The 21150-nt window shown below is 38.3% G+C and overlaps 1 protein-coding gene across 5 annotated transcripts in view; it reads right to left on the reverse strand.

Annotated features, from left to right (window-relative positions):
• ATP9B (ATPase phospholipid transporting 9B) overlaps window positions 1-21150 on the reverse strand; it is a 167363-nt gene that overhangs the window by 53574 nt on the left and 92639 nt on the right. For all 5 annotated transcript variants that reach the window (XM_086743146.1, XM_086743143.1, XM_086743142.1 and 2 more), the window contains one exon: window positions 18972-19048. In XM_086743146.1, coding sequence (XP_086599272.1) covers window positions 18972-19048 — 77 coding nt within the window. The remainder of the gene's footprint in view (window positions 1-18971; window positions 19049-21150) is intronic.

The raw sequence follows: 21150 nt of genomic DNA on the forward strand, positions 1-21150 counted from the left end.
AATTCACTGTGCTCAAGTAACGGTCTGACAAATATGTTTCTCTATAAGCCTCTCCTGAATAAAATAAAAACCACCAAATCTTGCATACGGTATATAACAGTTTTAATTTAATATCTTATTCATTCTTTTAAGCAGTAGATTCAACCGTAGGAAAAGCAAAGAAAACACTGAAATACACAGGTGACTATTCTCACTAAATGGTCACTATCTCTGCTTTTCCTCAGATCTATTTTCAAACATCCCAATCACTTGTTTAGCTGCAAAAGCAACAATGGCAAACCTTGAAAACATTTTCTGAAACACTGAAAACCTATTACAAGTTTTATTAATTTTACAATAACTGTGGTGGTATGTCTGTCAGTTCTACCTGACTTAATAAAACTGAAACAAATTTTAGTTATTTAGTCCATTCCAGTGGAGCTATACAAAAGTAATAAGCAGAAAACAATCCAGTTGAGTCCAGCATTTTCTGTATTTCCTTTGGCAAAAAAGTATACATCCTTCATGTGAGCTTTAATGCAACTCAACATCACTTTGACCAAACTAAAATATTTGGCATTATGTTAACATTGCAGGTTGATGGAACTGAATTACGTCTATTCTACACTGATTTAAAAAAAAGCTTTTAGATATTCAGCACAATTTGTATCCCCAAAGAAAAAAATTGCAATTGTTTATCTGTACTCTTACAAAATACTTGTCTGTATTTTTACAAAAAACAGCCCATATCCAACAGATAGGCCTTTAAAACAGTAGATTTAAAACTTAAGAAGAAATACATGGTTATCATGCAAAGGAAGAAGAGAAAACTGCAAGCAGGTAATGGTTTTAGGAATGTTTTGATGCATATTCAAAACCAGGTTTAAATTTAAGTTTATTACATTTTGAAACTACTTTTCTTACTTGCCTGTTTTTACTTTAACAGGCTACTAATAACAGCATTGTATTTATGTTTGAAATAAACTAATCACTTCAGAAATAAATTTCCATTCATACCTAATCATATCTATGATGCTAAAGAAAAGGAAGACTCAAAGATTTCTTTCTTTCTCTGCCTCCTTTATTTGTCCATTTTATATTGTTGCTTTTTCCAAGCTCAGAATCAGTTTTTTGAGGTGCTTAGCCCTCTCTAGTTCAATAAAACTGTGAGTGAGCTATAACCACAACTGTACTTAAATAGTGGACTCAGTTGCTTGAGGTAAGGCACTCACATTTTAACAAATACTGGCCACATATTTCATAACTTTCTTAAATGTCTTCTTTTTCAGTTGTGTCCTGATTTATCCTAATGCCAACGATTTACTATATCTGTAGTAAAACACTATGCTTCACAAGAGCAAAGTAAGAGAAACTGAAGGTGACCCACTCTTAATATCCAGTTGACTATAAACCTGGTTTTCATTAACACTTTTGCAGTTTGCTCAGCTATCCTAATATCTCTAAATATTCTTCCATCTGATGTCTCTTTTTAGAATCAGTCTTTACATACAACAGTGAAGTAAAATAATTGCTATTTGCCTCTACTTTATTTCAGTATTTAGCTCCAATTCGACTGAAGGCTAACACGGAGACTTGCGGCAGTTAAAGACATGCCATGTACAGTTTGGTCAGCAGAGGGTGCTCAAGATTGGCGCCTGCTCCTGTTTTCAGAAGCTCTCTCAGGAAAGCGGTACCCAGCACAGCACTGCACCTTTACACGGCGACCTGTATTTCTGTATGATCTTCCTCGGTCGACAGCATTGACCTCATTTAGTTTGAAATGTTCGGAGTTCATTATTCCAAGGATCCTAACAATTCAGACTGTGTACTGAAACCATTATATTTCCTTCTTAGCAAAAAGTTACATTTCATACACCTTCACACAGTCATAGACTTGCACCTGTAGGTGCCAGCAGTCAGATGCTGTGCAACCGTCTGTTCTCCAGTTTCGTTACGTATTTGTCACACACAAGAACAACAAAAAGATGCAGGGAGCACATTAAGAAACCGAAAAGGTTAATGGCTTCTTAAACTCTGGCATCCATATCGGGATTGTGCTGCATTAGTAACATGCCCTCCTCCTATTAGAAGCTATCAATTGAAAATGTTTTCTCAAGACCACCCATCAATTTAGAATAATTAGTTCAATAATCTAAACTAACTAGTCATATTGGAGCCTTCAACAAGCAGAAGCATTCACATAGTGAAGCTCTTAAGACATCCATCTTTTCAATTTAATACAACCTAGATATAGAAGTTTTCATACAGAATACATTCAGACTTTGTAGCATTTTCAAAGACATTTTGAAATTAAGCAAACACTTGAAGAGATGTATCTAAATAAATCCAACATCTGCTTACTCCATGTTAAAAATAAGGTGTTAGTAACTCAGCTCCACATAGACTATCTAGATTAAGCTATTAGCAGAGATTATTACAGTTTTTAAAGAGTTTATCTCACAACAGGGCTAGTGGAAAAGAGGTCAGAGCTAAGGTTATCAAAACACACATGGCAATTTTTCCATTAAGAATTTAATTAAATAAATGAAGCCAAGAACCCAAGAAATTTAAGCCTGTTTTAAGTTTTACCACTTCTTTTGATCTCAAATCAACAGTAAGCTTAAAGACAGGTAAAAGTTTTTTTTTCCCTTCCATCTTACTAAAGGTTAAACTGAGAAGTGCATTTGAAAATTTATTTCCACGTAAATTACAGACATTTTATTTCATTACATCTTGCTGTTTTAAAAAGCACAAGAAAGCTGGAAAAAAAAAAACTTCATCAGGAAATGCTGGCACGCATTAAGCTGGTGCTTATGCCATAAGAATATATGGAGATCAGAGCTCCAATCTTTCTTCATGGAAGTGTAACTGAAGTAATATGGTACATACAATACACACATTATTGAAGTGACTGAGGCAACATTCTGAAGACAGATTCACCAATGAATGCAAGTGAATAAAGAAAAACTGAAGGAGGAATTAAAATGATCTCCATTGGCAGCATGCAGTGATTCTTTCATTGGTGGAACACTTCTGGAATCTCCCTCCTCCTCTGCTGTGTATACCTCAACTTCATCATGCAACCTATCTCAGCACAGGCCCAGATACAAATACAACCACTTAGGTTTTCTTCTACAAGAAATCAAGTTTAAAAAAAAAAAAAAAACCCTCACACATCACAAAGCATCTCAGAGCTTGTCTCAAAGCATTTTTATCTGAATGCTACTCAGAAGGAATATGAAGATATAGTTGTATATAACATCCAAGAATGCAGGAAAAAAAAAAAAAACACGAGAAGGGAATTTTAAGTTCATTTACTTCTAAGAGAATCCCAGCCAAGAAAAAGACAGGACATTTTGACTGCATCAAACTTGTCTCTGTCCCTAGCTATTCTTGAGTATAAAATCTTGATTGTATGCAAGCTGCAAAGAAATGTTTTAAAAACGTCTAAGCTGCATTTTGGAAGAAAAAGTTGTACATGTTTTTATTTGCAGTTTACAACTAAACAGGAGGAGCTTGAAAGCCTGCTCAATATGACTGAAAGAAGCGGTAGTCTCCTTGAAGATTAATTACATGTCAGAATATAGTGGAAAATGTCAAATAAGAGGGAGTGGGGGAAGCCTTCTTAAAGTCTGAGTGGAAATACTCAAAATATGTCCTGAGTAAATGTTCACAACCACTTAAGGAACAGGAAAACCAACTCTTCTCAATTAAGACTTCTAAATCAGATTTGATGTGCAACTTTTCACTAGTATTACGTAAAAACATCAATTTTGAGACTCAACTATGTAGTAGAAATCATGACATGAAATCTAGAATTTCTAGCTCAATGGAGGCACTGGAACAGGTTGCTCAGAGAAGTTGTGGATACTTCATCCCTGGAAGTGTTCAAGGCCAGGCTGGATGGGCCTTTGAGCTACCTGGTCTAGTGGAAGGTGTCCCTGCCCAGGACAGGGGGGGGTTGGAACCAGGTGATCTTTAAGGTCTCTTCCAACCTACGATTCATCATCCTACGATTCTATGTTTTTAATGCACTGATATATTTACTAATAAAACTGACCTTCTGGAATAGTATCAAATTTTTTAGAAGATGAGTATCAACAAAAAGACCATTAAGATGGTTCTTAGTTTTTCCCTCTATACAGTTATATGTTATTCAGAATGTATATAATTTCTATGCTATTTGTGTCTCGTCCTAGAGTAAATTAAAAAAAGTATGTTTAGAGAGAATTCAGTAGAACATGTTGCCTTGAAACAATTCTTACTGAGATCATGCAAACAAATAAGGTTCTGCAGTAATATTGCCTGCAAACTTATTCATAGAGATCAGAACTAATTCATTGCCTTTCTGTTCAAATACCTGAAAGAGGTGTAAACACATTCAAATGCATATACATAATACATATTTTGATTTTTGTACATAATTACAAATCTGGTTTTATCTACAGAGAGCTTAACACTTAAAAAAATTCTGCTTTTGTAAGACTTAATCCCAGTATCAGGATTCAGCGATCAAGTGGGGGGGTGTGTGTGTATGCATGCGTGTGGGGTGGTGGTTTCTTTAAATAAAATCTCATCTGCAAAAAATGAACTTTATTATACCACTGGATTTTTGAGATTTTTGACATTGTTAAATTTATCACCTGAAATAGCCTTATTACTATTAGGTCAACAACAACAAAAAAATCTTACTACAAAAGTGAGCTCCTGCTTTCTATGTTTATATTCTTAAAGGCATTTTATGAAACATTTCATACTTAATGGTTTGTAAGCAATCCCAACAGTTGGGAATTGTGTGAAAAGTTGCCCAGACTGACAGATAAAGTGAAAAGGTCTGTATTAATTTCCAAATAAAGAAATGCATGGAGTGGTATTTCACTATGATTATCCTCTAAAGTACCAATTAGAACGCATCAGAAACTAGAGCAAGTTGACACTCTACAATAAAGCAAATAATTTCCAGTTGGAGGGGCAGAAAATGTTAATATGCAATGTTCAAGACTACAAGAATCTTTGTAAAAGGAAGTAGCTAATAAGGTTTAATGATGCATGTCAGGAAGCCACAGTATGTAGGGAAACACAGCTGGCTTCATTTTGTAAACTATTTGATATACACATCTTTCTAGTTCACGATTATCAGCTGTGCAAGTGCCACAGGGGACAGTTTAGCCTTCAGATCAGGATATTCTTCTTGTTCTCTAAATTACAAGTAAAATACATTAATATAATATGGTGCTGTAGGCTAGTGCCCTGACTAAAGCTTATCAGCTTACAAAAAAGATTAGAGAACTCTTTTGTAAGATTCAGTTGGAACAATCTTACTAAAATAAACAGGCTGGAGAATACTGAAAAAACAAATATATTCATAATACAAATCTACACACATTTCTGGATGTCAGAGTAAACCCTGAAAGTCATGCAAAGAAACAGGAAATGCCATTTATATTAATTCATGCCATTTCATGATGCATGTACTTAATTTATTATTAAATTAATATGAATAAAGCAATAATAGGTATTATTGACAGACTGCAGCTATATAAAGCAGTGTGCTTCCTGCTTTACTGCAATCAAAGTTGCTCAGAGTGACTGCAATATGCAGGTGACAGCAATTAGCAGCAGATGACAGAAGCACTTTGAATTTGTACCAGATGGCAGCTAAGGGTCATTGGAAGCTAGCAAACCTTCCACAAGGAAACTGTTGTGTAGTACAACCATAAAACTCCTAAGTACTTAGAAATTAAGAACCTGAATAATTTAAGAAAACTGAAGTCAACATTTAATATAAAATATTATGCAAGGCATTAAGAGCTCACCTATTGTTTACAGAATTAAATATATCTGAAAATAAAACAGTACATACAGAGTTAATCTAACCTCACAATGGGGAGAGTCATTACAAAACCATAAGAACACCAGCTAATGTATTTGTTAAACAATTCAAACCTGTGTCACACAGGAAGGGCTAGAGAAATACACTTTTTCTTCATTGCAAGAGTAAGAAGCTGACTGAACGCATGCTTTGATGCAACAGGAAAAAAGGCCAAGGGAAGATGCATACATGGAATACAATGCCTCAACGTGTACCCCTTCACACTTCTGCCTACTGCTCTCAAGAGTATTGTTCCACAGCTCAAGCAAGTTAAGTGCATCTCACTCACAAAAATTAATTCCCCTCAACCACAGCCCTGAATCTGTAAATAAACACAGATTTGCTTCATTTTTTTTAAACTGCAAATCCAGAGAGAAGTCTCCTTACATGGAGCACACCTCTGTACTAGGTACCGCATAAACTACCTCAACAAGCCAAGGAACAAACCATGCTGATTTGAGTGTAAAGGAGAAAGTAATGATACAGTAACAACTGAAACAAAAAAAAAAAAAAAAAGAAAAACAAACAGAAACAAGAATAAGAGGTGGCCATACACTGAGAGAACCTTTGGGTAAACATGACAGCAGGGAATTTCAAGGTTATCTAGAGAAGGTCTGTGTAATGGCTACTTAGCTGCTTATGGTGAATCTCTTTCCATGCATAAAACAGTTAAGAAATCAGAACAGATTCACAAGTTGAAGCCAACAACTTGATAGCAGAGCAGATGACAGGCACATGAGTTGCACTGAAAGAAGCTTTAAAAGGAAGGTGACAGGGCTCAATAGGCTGAGGAAGCAGTACACGGAAGGACACAGACAGAGCTGAAGAAGTGGACCAGGATCATGATGATCATCATTGCACAATGAATGCAAATTAACCAACACAGTATTTTTCAAGGTAAATGAACTGTGACAGACGAAGAATATTCTTTGATAATTTCAGCTTATCAAAGAATTAAACTTTCTTCTTCACAAAGGTGCTGCATAGCCAGAGAAAAACAAGGATATGTGTGATTTGTGTGGAGATGAAAGAAAGAAAGAAAGGGGTAGGTGGAACTACTAGAAATATTAAGAGACACCATAACAATAGGGCAGGGGGAGCAGAACAAGCCAAGGGGGAAGGTAGTCAGAAGAACGGCACATGCAATACAAAACACAGGACTGATGTTGGCAGAGTTACATTGAGAAACAGAGATCATACATATAGTAGGCAATTAAAACACAGTGAACCAAAAAAAATTTCAGCAGTTCCTTCAAAAAAAAGGAAATAAACAGCCGCCCAGTCACTTTGAAACTTAAACTAGAAAAAAGCTCTATGTGATGGGAAGAGGGGGAATAAAAAAAAAAAAGCCTATCCCTCAAATTCTGAAGGCATCAGTAAGAAACTTACTTTCAGCTGAGTCAGAAGTCATCTATCTTTGCTTTTGTAAAAGAAAATACTTTAGTGGATTCCTTGGAGGCTATGAGATTAACAAAAGATTCCACAAAGTCTCCAAATCATAAAAGAAATGAAACTGAATGTTGTTTTGTATAAACAGTGTTTCGGGATACATTCCAAAAGATATGATGAGAAAGGAATTAGCTTTAAGAATATGAAAAACAATCCACTCTTTGCAAACTAATCCACAATCTGAATCGCATTATTTTCATCCATTACAAGCTGGAATGCTGATTTTAATGCTAAATCTATCCACAGGTTTTCACTCTAAGCTGAGGTAAAAAGAAAGGCAAAGATCATATTTGTTAAGAATATGACAAGCTTGTTATTTTCAGGGTGCAAACAGGACTAAGAAAATTATCTTAGTTATGATCACTATGTTCAGCCTAGATCAAAACAAATACTATGTCCTGATATGTACAGAACGTTCCTTTCCCTCTAGATGTTCACCACTGTAGACTAAGATTTCAAGTTATGTGCATCATGATGGTTACTGAGCCTCTAGTACTTAAAGAAATACATCAGACTTCAGCTGCATAAATTAGTAAGTCTCATAAATTAAAACAGACAAAAGATCTGTTTTTCTGTACTTGCTCTACATAAAAACACAGTAGCCAGCTGAACAATAATACCTGTAAAGCATCCAAATAAAAGATGTGAACATCCAGATAAGTGTCTATTTCAAGAATGCTCTGCAGGTCTCTGAAAGATCCTGGTTCCTGGCATGAAAGACAACCCTCTCTCATAATAATAATTTAAAAATTACTATACTTTGAACATACCTACCACAAAAACTAATTTCTCTATTCCTCCTTATACAATACCTTTCCATATTGGAAAAAAATTGAACACATTTAGAAAAATACAAAAAGAATTGTAAAAATTACAGGAAGTGATGCAAAGAAAAATTACATAGGCTTTTTGAGTAACCACTAGAGCTATTAAATAAAGATACTAGGCACACCTGTTGCAGTCTCAAGTTTTTAGATCTTTAAGTTTCAGAAATGTGTGCGTGCATGTTTACTTAGGAAATCATAGAGAACAATTCCACAATTAAGTTAAAGGTTTCAGATTTCCAATACACACAGTAAGAAAAAAAATACACATAAAAATCAGTGCCAACTGCAGAACATTGCTCTTATTAACAAAATCCGATACGGAGAACATAACCCTAACATAGGAAAACACATAACCCCCTATTTGCACAATGTCAGTATTTCGGTTACCACTGCTTTGGCTCACACACTGCCAGCACGGCCTTGCAGGCAGAGCATTATGAAGGTGGCACAGTTCTAAGCAATCAGATGGGGTTACAAGTATCATCGGAGAGGCAGTGCCCTTTGCCCCCACTTTCTCCACCTCCCAGAAGCTGCATTTTGCCAACAGCATGATTAACAAAGCTGTAAGTAGCAACACAAGTGAAAAAGCCAATTCCTGCAACTGATTAGCAGCAGTGGAGGCAGCATCTGAGAGGAAATAGCCATCAGGGACGGACTCTTTTAACAGCTTCCTGGGATACTCAACACAAGCCAACTATACTGGGTCACGGCAATCCCAGGCACAAATACAGGCTGGGCGGGGAATGGATCAAGAGCAGCCCTGAGGAGAAGGACTTGGGAGTGCTGGTGGACAAGCAGCTCAACATGAGTCGGCAATGCGCCCTTGCGGCCCAGAAGGCCAACCGCATCCTGGGCTGCATCAAGAGGAGCGTGGCCAGCAGGTCGAGGGAAGTGATTCTCCCCCTCTGTTCTGCCCTGGTGAGACCCACCTGGAGTACTGTGTCCAGTTCTGGACCCCCCAGCGTAAGAAGGACATGGAACAGTTGGAGAAGGTCCAGAGGAGGGCCACGAAGATGATCAGAGGGCTGGAGCACCTTTCCTATGAGGACAGGCTGAGAGAGTTGGGGCTATGCACCCCTGTCACTCCAGCCAGCAAGTCGGCTTTGTTGGGGGCCCAGCTGAAGTGTCTCTATACCAATGCATGCAGCATGGGGAATAAACAGGAAGAGCTGGAGATGCTTGCACACGAGCAGGGCTACGACCTCATTGGCATCACAGAGACGTGGTGGGATGACACATACAACTGGAGCGTCAACATGGAGGGGTATAGGCTTTTTAGAAAAGACAGGAAGGCGAGACGAGGAGCTGTTGCTCTCTACGTCAGCAACCGGCTAGAGTGTGTAGAGCTCCGCCTGGGGATGGAGGAGGAGCTGACAGAGAGCTTATGGGTCAAGATTAGAGGATGGGGACGGACAGGGGACGTTACCGTGGGGGTCTGTTACAGGCCGCCTGGCCAGGAGGACAGAGCAGATTAAGTGCTCTACAGGCAGATAGGAGCAGCCTCATGGTCACAGATCCTGGTCCTCATGGGGGACTTCAACCACCCTGACATCTGTTGGAGAGACAACACGGCAGGGCACAGGCAGTCCAGGAGGTTCCTGGAATCTGTGGATGACAACTTCCTCCTGCAGGCGATAGAGGAGCCGACAAGGAGGGGTGCCATGCTCGACCTTGTGCTCACCAACACGGAGGGGCTGGTGGGGGATGTGAAACTAAAGGACAGCCTTGGCTGCAGCGACCATGACATGGTGGAGTTCAAGATCCATGGGGCAGCAAGGAAACTACATGGCAAAGTCTCTGCCCTAGACTTCAGGAAGGCGGACTTCGGCCTCTTCAGGGACCTGATGGGCCAAGTGCCATGGGAGGCAGCCCTGGAGGAAAGAGGGGCCCAGGAAAGTTGGTCTATATTCAAGGAGCACCTCCTCCAAGCTCAGCAGAAGTGCATCCCGATGAAAAACAAGTCGGGCAAAAAGGCCAGGAGGCCGGCGTGGATGAGCAAGGAGCTCCTGGACCAACTGAAAGTAAAAAAGGAAGCCTATAGAGGGTGGAAGTGGGGACAGGTAGCCTGGGAGGACTACAAAGAGGCTGCGCGAGTGGCCAGGGATAAGGTAAGGAAGGCCAAAGCCCTGGCAGAACTGAATCTGGCCAGGGATATAAAATGCAACAAGAACAGCTTTTATAGGTACCTAGGGGACAAAAGAAAGTCCAGGGAAAAGGTAGGCCCCCTACAGAAGGAAACTGGTGTCCTGGTTACCCAGGACATGGAGAAGGCTGAGGTTCTCAATGACTTTTTTGCCTCAGTCTTCACCGACAAGAGTTCCTGTCCCATCACCCAAGCTGTAGAAGCTGCAAGCAGGGACTGCGAGGATGAAGAACCGCCCATTGTACTCGAAGAGCAGGTTCGGGATCATCTGAGGAACCTAAAGGTGCACAAGTCCATGGGGCCTGATGAGATAAATCCATGGCTCCTGAGGGAACTGGCAGATGAAGTTGCCAAGCCACTGGCTATCGTATTTGAGAAGTCGTGGCGGTCTGGTGAGGTCCCCGATGACTGAAAGAGAGGGAACATAACCCCAGTTTTTAAAAAGGGGAATAAGGAAGACCCAGGTAACTACAGGCCGGTCAGCCTCACCTCTGTGCCTGGCAAGGTCATGGAGCAGATTCTCCTGGAAACCATGCTAAGGCACATGGAGAGCAAGGAGGTGGTTGGTGACAGCCAACATGGCTTCACCAAGGGCAGATCGTGCCTGAACAATTTGGTAGCCTTCTATGACGGGGTGACGGCACCAGTGGACAAGGGACGAGCAACTGACATCATCTACCTGGACTTGTGCAAAGCTTTTGACACTGTCCCGCACGACATCCTTCTCTCTAAACTAGAGAGACATGGGTTTGATGGACGGACCACTCGGTGGATAAGGAGTTGGCTGGATGGCCGCACTCAGAGAGTGGTGGTCAATGGCTCAATGTCCATGTGGAGACCGGTCACGAGTGATGTCCCTCAGGGGTCCGTGCTGGGCCCGGCCCTCTTCAACATCTTTGTCGGCGACATGGACAGTGGGATAGAGTGCACCCTCAGCAAGTTAGCCAACGACACCAAGTTGTGTGGTGCCGTCAACACGCTGGAGGGGAGGGATGCCATCCAGAGGGACCTTGACAGGCTGGAGAGGTGGGCCCATGCCAACCTCATGAAGTTCAACCAGGCCAAGTGCAAGGTCCTGCACCTGGGTCACGGCAATCCCAGGCACAAATACAGGCTGGGCGGGGAATGGATTGAGAGCAGCCCTGAGGAGAAGGACTTGGGAGTGCTGGTGGATGAGAAGCTTAACATGAGCAGGCAATGCGCCCTTGCGGCCCAGAAGGCCAACCGCATCCTGGGCTGCATCAAGAGGAGCATGGCCAGCAGGTTGAGGGAGGTGATTCTCCCCCTCTACTCTGCCCTGGGGAGACCCCACCTGGAGTACTGTGTCCAGTTCTGGAGCCCCCAGCACAAGAAGGACATGGACCAGTTGGAGAAAGTCCAGAGGAGGGCCACGAAGATGATAAAAGTGCTGGAGCACCTCTCTTATGAGGACAGGCTGAGAGAGTTGGGGCTGTTCAGCCTGCAGAAGAGGAGGCTCCGGGGAGACCTGATAGCTGTCTTCCAGTACCTCAAGGGGGCCTACAAGAAAGATGGGGAAAGGCTGTTTAGTAGGGCCTGTTGCAATAGGACGAGGGGTAATGGTTTTAAAATAGAGGGGGGTAGATTTAGATTGGAAATTAGGAAAAAAAATTTTTTGATGCAAGTTATAGAACACTGGAACAGGTTGCCCAGAAAGGTGGTGGAGGCCCCACCCCTGGAAACGTTCAAGGCCAGGCTGGATGAGGCTCTGAGCAACCTGATCTAGTGGGGGATGTCCCTGCTCCTTGCAGGGGGGTTGGACTAGATGACCTTTGAAGGTCCCTTCCAATCCTAACCATTCTATGATTCTATGATTCTATTCAGCCTGGAGAAGAGGAGGCTCCGGGGAGACCTTATAGTTGTCTTCCAGTACCTCAAGGGGGCTTATAAGAAAGATGGGGAGAGGCTGTTCAGTAGGGCCTGTTGTGATAGGACGAGGGGTAATGGTTTTAAAATAGAGGGAGGTAGATTCAGACTGGATCTAAGGAAGAAATTTTTTACAATGTGAGTTGTAGAACACTGGAACAGGTTGCCCAGAGAGGTGGTGGAAGCCCCATCCCTGAAAACGATCAAGACCAGATTGGATGGGGCTCCGAGCAACCTGATCTGGTTGGAGATGCCCCTGCTTCTTGCAGGGGGGGCTGGACTAGATGACCTTTGAAGGTCCCTTCCAACTCTAACCATTCTATGATTCTATACAAGGAGTCTCCCTTTTGCACTGTCTTCTGTAGAATGACAAAATTTCAAATGGTTTCTATATTTTACCAAAAATAATTCATTTAGCCTCATTCGCTACAGGTAAAATACACTGTATGTCCAGTGGATAAGCAGGAAGTTGTTGCTATTTCATAACTCTGTTTTTCAAGAGTTGCTCTGACTGTTTTGTTAGATTAATCTGTTTCATGGACTACTGCAGAAATGGTGTACTCCACCATTGATCCTTCCTCAAACACTGGTGTGAAATGACATTGAGCTGCTGAGTCAAATTCTAACACATTCATGTTTAAGACTTACTAAAAGAGAACAAATTCCAAGCAACTTTTAATGGGAGTCTCTAAAATGGGAAGCGATACATCTCAGAACATCATCAAATAAAGTTCTTGGCGAAAACCACAAAAATTTAAGACTGTGAATTAGACATGGCTTATGGCTAGTCATTCACATTCTGGAAAATTTTTATCCTCCTATATTCTTATACTAGGGAATGAATTTAACATTGTAGGAATTTTACAGCTATGAATAAATTATTTGGCTTAGCAAAATCAATGGAAGAGTCTGCCACTAACTCTGAAATATACAGTAAACCCAGAAATTTGCCCAGAGTACAGACAGAATTCTCACTATCAAAAAGCCATTCCCTTGCACGCTTTTTATACTGTTATATAACAATTATTTTGTTTAGAACTAAATTGTGTATTGTTGCTCATACTTTGCCTTACAGTAGGATTGCAAACAGAAAGTGGTACGAGGTAAAGTAGAAATGTTGATTCAACATCCATGTCCCAAATAGCACAGTACTGTAACACAGCATAGACAATCTCTTCAGTTCAGTACTTGAGCGGCAGTTAGGCTCGGTGACTCAGACGCCACACAGCCATGCAGCGCAGCGTGCTAAATTACCTGTAGCCAGAAAAGATCTATCACATGACTTGGTATACCAACTGCATAATATGTTTAATTGTTGCTTTCAGAACAAATTAAAAGTCAGGGCACAGGTTATTCTGGGACTTTAACTTGTGAATTGATTGCAGGCCACATCATGGAACAACTTATTCTCTAGCTCAAGGATATAACAGCAAAGTAGATAAACAAGTGATGATCTAATATTATTTTCCAGATGCCAAAGATAATACATTAGGATCAAGTTTGCTCTAAGGCTACAGACATGCATACCCAATAGTATTCAAGATATAACAGTACTATGAAACACTAATTGTATGACAAATGAAGTCCAATACCTTAAACTGACCACTCTCAGTTACTGGCTTTTTGTTTGGGTTCCCCCTGCCCCCCCCCCCACCCTTGATCTCGTGTCCCAGTTTCCCATTTGTAATATTACCATTTTATTAGTTTTAGAGAGAAGACTGTAAAGAAGAAGAGTATTTAAAAAATGTACACTGCCCTTTGAGAAGCACTGGTAAAATGGATAAAAATGCCCTAATAAGTCTTTGAAAAGAATCAATTGCTGTAAATAAAATATAGACCTCGTACAACATACTAGTTTGCATGAAGTAAATTCTGTTTACATATGAACTCAAAGAAGTTAATTAAGACTTTCAGTCTTATTGTTTTCTTATTATTTTAATATAGTGGCATAAATCTAGCATTCTTCTAGTTTTCTATATATGAAAGAAAACTGAAAACAAACAAACAAAAAACCAAAACCAAGCAACATTTACAAAATCAGCAAAGCACCAAGCACAAGACACAGTGTTTAGCTTTCATGCTGATTAAGAATTAGGGAAAAAGCAATATTACTTGGATGAACACCAAATAGTTACTATGAAGTTTGACTTCTGATGTTAAAACATAACAGCAGATGTAGAATTCCATAATATAAGGAAAAAAAATCAAGTGTTTAGAATGCTGCTTGTAAGGATTAGTAATATAAAAACTATTTTTGTACTAATCTGAAGCACACTAGGCAGATTACATGCTGGAGCTCCTTTACAGAGGCTACTGATTTCTCAGGAGTTCTGCTTAAGATAATTTCTACTCACTTTGTTGCATTACTGTGCATATTCTGAGTGCATATATATATTGCCCAGTCCAAGTAATTTTAATGTTTCAATCTTAGTACACAAAATACATTCCCTCTAAGTTATTTCCATCTCCCTCCCAGTATATTGTGGTTTTTTTAACTTTACCCCTAAAATCTGTTGCCACTGATGGAAACAAGTCACATTTGCAGAAGTGCTGTGCTAACAATCTGGCTTTCTATGAAGACCAAAAGTACAAAAGCAATTCTAAATTTCGTTAACAACAACAACAACAAAAAAAATCTATTTTGCACTTTAAATAGGTAAGAATAAGAACACTGCAAAATGCCAGAAAAAAAAAATAACCTCAGTTTGTTAATTTCCCTCTTGGTTAATTAACATCTATAAATGACCCTTAGCATTGACAAGTCCAACTTCATCCAGAAAGACAAGGTTTAAGAATATCTATCCAAATAGGATTGATTACTGATTGCAGCATTGTAAGGAGCACAATTCAATCTGATTTTTTTTTTTTTAAGGCTGGAACTGCATTCCTGAGTAAGCTGATGTGACTGCCAATGAGGTAAAATGCAGAGAGCCATTACACTATAATAATGTTGATGTTACCATTTCTACATTTATCTAAAGCACAGAACATATATAATTTTAGACTGAAATTAAACCTTGTCAGAAATATTTTTTCTTTATATTGTTTGGAATTAAAAACATATTGAAATGATCCATTAAGAAAATTCCCGTCTCTCTATCTTTGTGTTTTTCAGATTGCGTCTGCATCCTTAGGCAATGAAACAATTTTTGTAATTGTAATAAAACAAAGTGTTGACTTTAACTTAAAATTGTTGCTTGAATGACTAAATACTTCAGCAAACACAATAAATCCTTCTAAGTTTAACATACAGATAAACCACATGCTGGAACAGGTACATACTTTTCAAAATTTTTCATATCTAAGTTTGCTTAAACTTATTTCAGCTTTAGTCTTCTAGTCAGTGTTTAAAGAGCAGGTCCGCATCTCTAAATTTTAACATTGGTTTAGTCAAAAAGCATCTACTCTTAAGCAGAAAAACTAAAAATTTGCCGTGAGAAAAACCCAGTTTCCAGCACAAACTACAGCTATAATATTATACTCCTCTAAGAAATACAACCGAAGCATCTATCTCTATTTCAATCAAGACAGGATTGATAAGAGTCAAGCCCATTAATTTCTTGCTTATTTATGGACATAGAAGTTTCAGTTTGGCAATATAAATTGAGAATCATAGATTTTAGTGTTTGCTTTCTTCCAAAGCCAGAAGACATGAGCATCACTGAACTATATTCCCAACAAGAGCATATCAATACATTTTACAGGAAAATCTCTAGAATATTACTTTTATCTGTTTTCAAAGAGAAGCAGAGAGAGACATTCTGAAATTTAAAATCAGTTCCAAATAGTATTTGGAATAATTCTACTCTAAAGTAGAAGAGGAGGCAGACTTACTTCTTCTTGAGTTTGCAGCAATATCACAATTAATCAATTTCATTTCGTTTCAGCAACAATTAGGTGCAGATTTTTTTTTTTTAGATGTTCGAATTTTTACTCTCTTAACTGTAATATATCTTCTAATCTCAAAGACTATTATAGACTCCCTTTGCCCTCCTTTTGGCTCCTAATGCTACATACCCTATCCAACATATAATCATTATTGTCAAGCTTGAGAAAACACAGGAAGACTCCCCTCCCAAATGAGGAATGAACTGATTACTGCTTGTTTACCTGCTGCAAGGACAACTAGCAAAGAATATCACCTACAGGCAGTAAGTGTCTTATCTTACAGAAGTATGCAAACCAATCTCACCTCATGGTAGAAGATACAGAGACAGTAAGATGCTAACTCCACAGAAAGACAGAGTTAAAACTACATGTTAAAAAGTATTGACAACTATTTTTTACACTGAAGTACTGCATTTTATCACTTACTCATTTGTGACAGCCTTAAGTGTTTTTGTTTTCAGTTCCCAAATCTATCCTTACTGGTCATGTTACTAGTTGGCTATGGCTTTAAAAAAGGTTGTTCAGTCCACAGAGAGAAAACCCCACGCCGATATTATTGTTGAGAAATTGGTACACACAATACTCATTTACACATTTACAGAATAATTTGAACGACAGTTGACACGGAGCAGATATAGTTGATGTAGAAAATAGGCTCTAGAGAAAGTCTTCACCTGCTCAGGATAAGAATAATTTTTTAAATTTTCAAATATTCTATAGAGCAACTACCAAGGCAGAGATATTTAAAGCAGGTAATTTTACATATACTACATTAAGCCTCATTCTTCACATTCAGTAGATTCCTATCAGCTAACTATGGTACAAAGAACTAAGCACCTCCAAGGAACAAATTAATATACATATTCAGAATACTGAACATCTTAATAGGTCAATGACTCCTTGAAAGGCCTTCAAACAACTCACGACTACAGTTTAGTTATAGAAGCATGAACTGTTTTATCAGTGGCAGATAAAATGCTATTTAAAAGCATGATTTCTAATTAGAAATAGACTACTAGAACAGACTACTTCAGCTCGCAGGGACCTACAACAATCATCTAGTCCAACTGCCTGACCAATTCAAGGCTGATCGAAAGCTAAAGGATGTTATTAAGGGTGTTGTCCAAACGTCTCAAACACTGACAGGCATGAGGCATCAACCACCTCTCCTAGGAAGTCTGTGCCCAGGGTTTGACCACCTTCTCGGTACAGAAATGCTTCCTAATGTCCAGTCTAAACCTTCCTTGACTTGTTCCTAAGTTAGTTATTTTAGATAGTGTTATATACTGATAGTGTAATATATGCCAGATAATATTATTAGGATTTGGCTCTGTTAGTTTGTGTATGTGCATGCACGTGCAAGTGTACATATTATATTTTGCTTCTTAGTGCTCCATAAAAATTAAACTTTATCTAGGTTCCCACTGTAGATAAAAGAACATAATATTTAATTGTTAGCAGCTGTAGCATTAAAATATTATGCAAGCAAAGGTGGTACATGCCTTGTCATAGTAGTAAAAACCATGCTGCAGCTGGATCTCTTTTTTGTTAGGTTTATCTGCTACTTAATCTTTTGCTGACAAAAATCTGGAGCAAGTATTTTAACATTGAAGTCATTTTGAAAACATCAGGGAAATTTTAAACACAAATCCTTTTACCCTTTCTCATAGTTTTCTGTGTGAAATACTCCAGAAAAATTCTAACAAAGATTTACTAAAAATCTGATACTCCTCCAGAATCTATTGAACTTAAGTAAAGCATGTTACGTTTATGCATACTCTCAATTTACTAATATCAAGTATTTAGTATCAATTTACTATATTAATTTCATTTTAAACACCTGTGAGAATTATTTATTAGTCAGAAGTTGTTCAGAATTATTAGAGAAAGATTCTGTTATCAAAGGGCTCATCTTTGTATTGGATGGAATAGAAACCATAAACATTCTGGTTCCTTTTTACTCTATTATTTTAAAATGTATGTTATAAAGATTAAAATAATAAAAGGCCATTTTAATGCACGTAATAGTACATATCACCTGTCTGTCAATGAGAGATTTAAAAGCATCTCTTTATTAGAAATACAAATCAATACGCTCAGGGGACAGCAATAACCACTTCAAGCAATTTGTATTATCATTTCATTCTTGATGATCCTACTCAGAGCAACTTACTATGAATGGCGTGAAAATGGCAACCTGTCACAATTGATTTTTTCTAAACCTCCTGCAAGAATTTTTTCCTTTCTTAATACAATTATCTTCTTACTAAACAAAGGCCTAGGTTGTAAGATACAACCTACAACTGAAGTTTTATTTTTTTATAATTGAGGGCCCTTCTCAACTCACATTAGAAACATAACTGATGAAATGAATAGCTATTTGCTTTGTTTTGAACTGAAAGAATCTTGTACAAAGGGAAGTGCTTGAATTCTGGTATATTTTCAACAGATAAATCTCTTGACAATGTTTTTATTGCTTACAAAAATCCCTGGAAGAGTGTTCTGGGTACTGACTGGAACCTCAATTATCTTGCTCTACTTCTTCTGGGAGACCAAACAAATTTTAGTAGTCGTCTTTAAAACTACTGTGCAGTTTTGGTCAAACACTACACAGTAAAATAATCTGATAGAAGTGAATTGGGAATTAATATTTAGCTGTGAGAAAGAAGTATACAAGTCTGAAGACGCGCATTTATACTTTGAAGACAAATGTTTCCATTAGTACCTGTAACACTCATAGCCAGAGGAAAATATTTTTACTTTTGAAATGAGACTGAGTCATAATTCACTTCTCATACCAAAGTTCAAGTCAGTCCAGCACACATGAAATACATCAGGGTAAGAGCTTCTAGGTTTCTGTTTTAAGGTACATCTATCTTTAAGTTTATTGAAAATACAAGTAGGAAATCCCACATTAAAGCTAACTTACCTTATTTTTGGGGTTGGATGTGTTCATTACACTTCGAGTTTCTTTGCCTGTGTAAATGACAACACCAATTACAGTTCCTGAAAAACAAACCAAAGGTAAAACTGAGGTGTCAAGTGGTTAAGAGAAAAATTGTCTGAATTAAAACTTGCAGTAATTTACAGTCCCCAAACAAATAATAGTATGAAAAAGCCCAAACATTTATGTAACGTAAATAGTATTGTCAATGTTGTTTTTCAGAATTTACTATGAAGGATCATTATAACTTCTTTAAATAACATCCATAAAAATGACAACATGCTTTCCTTCTTTTTAATGGAAATAATACTTTCTACGTTACTGGTTAAAAACTTGTATTTGAACTCAAAAGTGTCTCCCACTGTTTTAACAAGTTAACACATAGCATAAGTAACTGCCCCTTCACAAGGAATATAAAAATGAGTACAACAGTGCTGAACGCATCATACACAAATGGCCTGCTAGCTCTATTATCTATAATGATGTAAAATCTAATTCACTCAATTATTCTGATAGAATCCCATACAAAAATATTATCCTGTTCATTAACTTATAAAAATGATTCCCTAGTTCCAATTATCTTAGTTAACTTTTACTGGATAGTATAGGAAAACTTCGCTTCAGCATCACTAAATAAATTATATATTAAATAAAAATTTAGGTTTTTATTAATATGCCACTATAACACTTCCTAGCACAAAACAAAATCTTTATTTCTATTACTTTTTCAAATGACCTGAAATGTCTTTATGGCAGTACAACCAATAATGTCTTAATGCTATAAAGAAATAATTAACATAACTTGTCAGAAACACCCTGCTGAGAAAACTTTAAAAACTGTAGAAGTATTACACATTTGTCTGACACTAAATGATTTAATTTGTCTTTGGCAATCAGGACCATGTGCAAGATCTGCTATCACTACTCTTGCAGCACAACAGGTCATAAAAAAAAAAAAATTGAAGGAACACACAAAGAAAAAAAGACCACAGTTAAAGATCTTGGTAGTAAAGAAAGTTTCATTTACTCAAAAATGAGAATGCAACCGAAAACTTTGAATCCACATACAAAACATCAGTGATTATACATTACATCTTCTGGACAATTAGAAATCAGTTTTTCTTTTATTTTCCTCTCCATACTTTTCTGGAGACTTAAGACTTCCCTTGATATAACATTTTCCCCAAAGCTAGTTCGCCTCTGCTGACTGCTCCACATACAAATCTGCACATTAGTATATAGGTAACATGCTCCTAACACACCCCCAAATTCCTCCCGACTTCTGTAAAAGAACAGTCATTGATCCGTAATTTCTGAATTCTTTCGACTGGTCTCCAACCAATGCCCATACCCCTTTGGGGCACTTTACTTGGGAGTGATCCTCTGAGCTGACCTCTATCCAATGGTCAGAACACATTGGACAATATCCTGTAGTGAATTCTCTACTCTACCCCAACAATCTCTGCCTCTGTAGCTCCTTAGTTCAATAAAAGCTGGGGAGAACTTCCCCGTTCCACCTGGCACCTTTCCACTAATTTTCACCTGGCTAGGCTGCTGTAGCTCAGGAAAACAAGCTGTCCTACTTGTCTTGTATTTTGCTCTTTGAAAAGTTGGTTTCAAAGGTGAAAGTCAGACAAAATAAATCCTGACTAGTGAATTTTGATCATAATTTTGGCTAAATCTGACTGAGCTGCTGCTTTTACTGAGGCATTGATCTTTGATTTTAAACTTCTGGGGCTGTTAGTTACTAGCATGCTATCACTAGTAAATCTAGGGTTCCTTAGACTCGAGTTTCATCAGTGTAGGGAACTACAAGCCTAATTTTAGTTTTGTACCACAGTGGTTGCACCAGGGACAGTTCTGATGTTCTGAAGTGGTTTTACCCACTGTTCTCCCTCATTATCCTCAGCAAATCTAAGCTTAATACCAGTTGTGAAGAAAGATGCCTACTTGCACTAAACTCCACCTTGGCCCATGGTAGAACGAACAGAATCCAATTTTGGGTTCCTGGAAGCATAGCTGTACTACAAGCCTCAGCTTATTAAAAGCAATGACTCAAGTATCTTTATCTATGAGCCTCTATGCAAACTGGCTCTCAGGTAAATTGGGCAACGACTGATTGGTAAGTGCAGACTGGTTAACGAAGGAAAGAGAAGCTACAGGA

Source organism: Chlamydotis macqueenii, chromosome 2 (assembly GCF_036417535.1).
Source record: "Chlamydotis macqueenii isolate bChlMac1 chromosome 2, bChlMac1.mat, whole genome shotgun sequence".
Taxonomy (NCBI): domain Eukaryota; kingdom Metazoa; phylum Chordata; class Aves; order Otidiformes; family Otididae; genus Chlamydotis; species Chlamydotis macqueenii.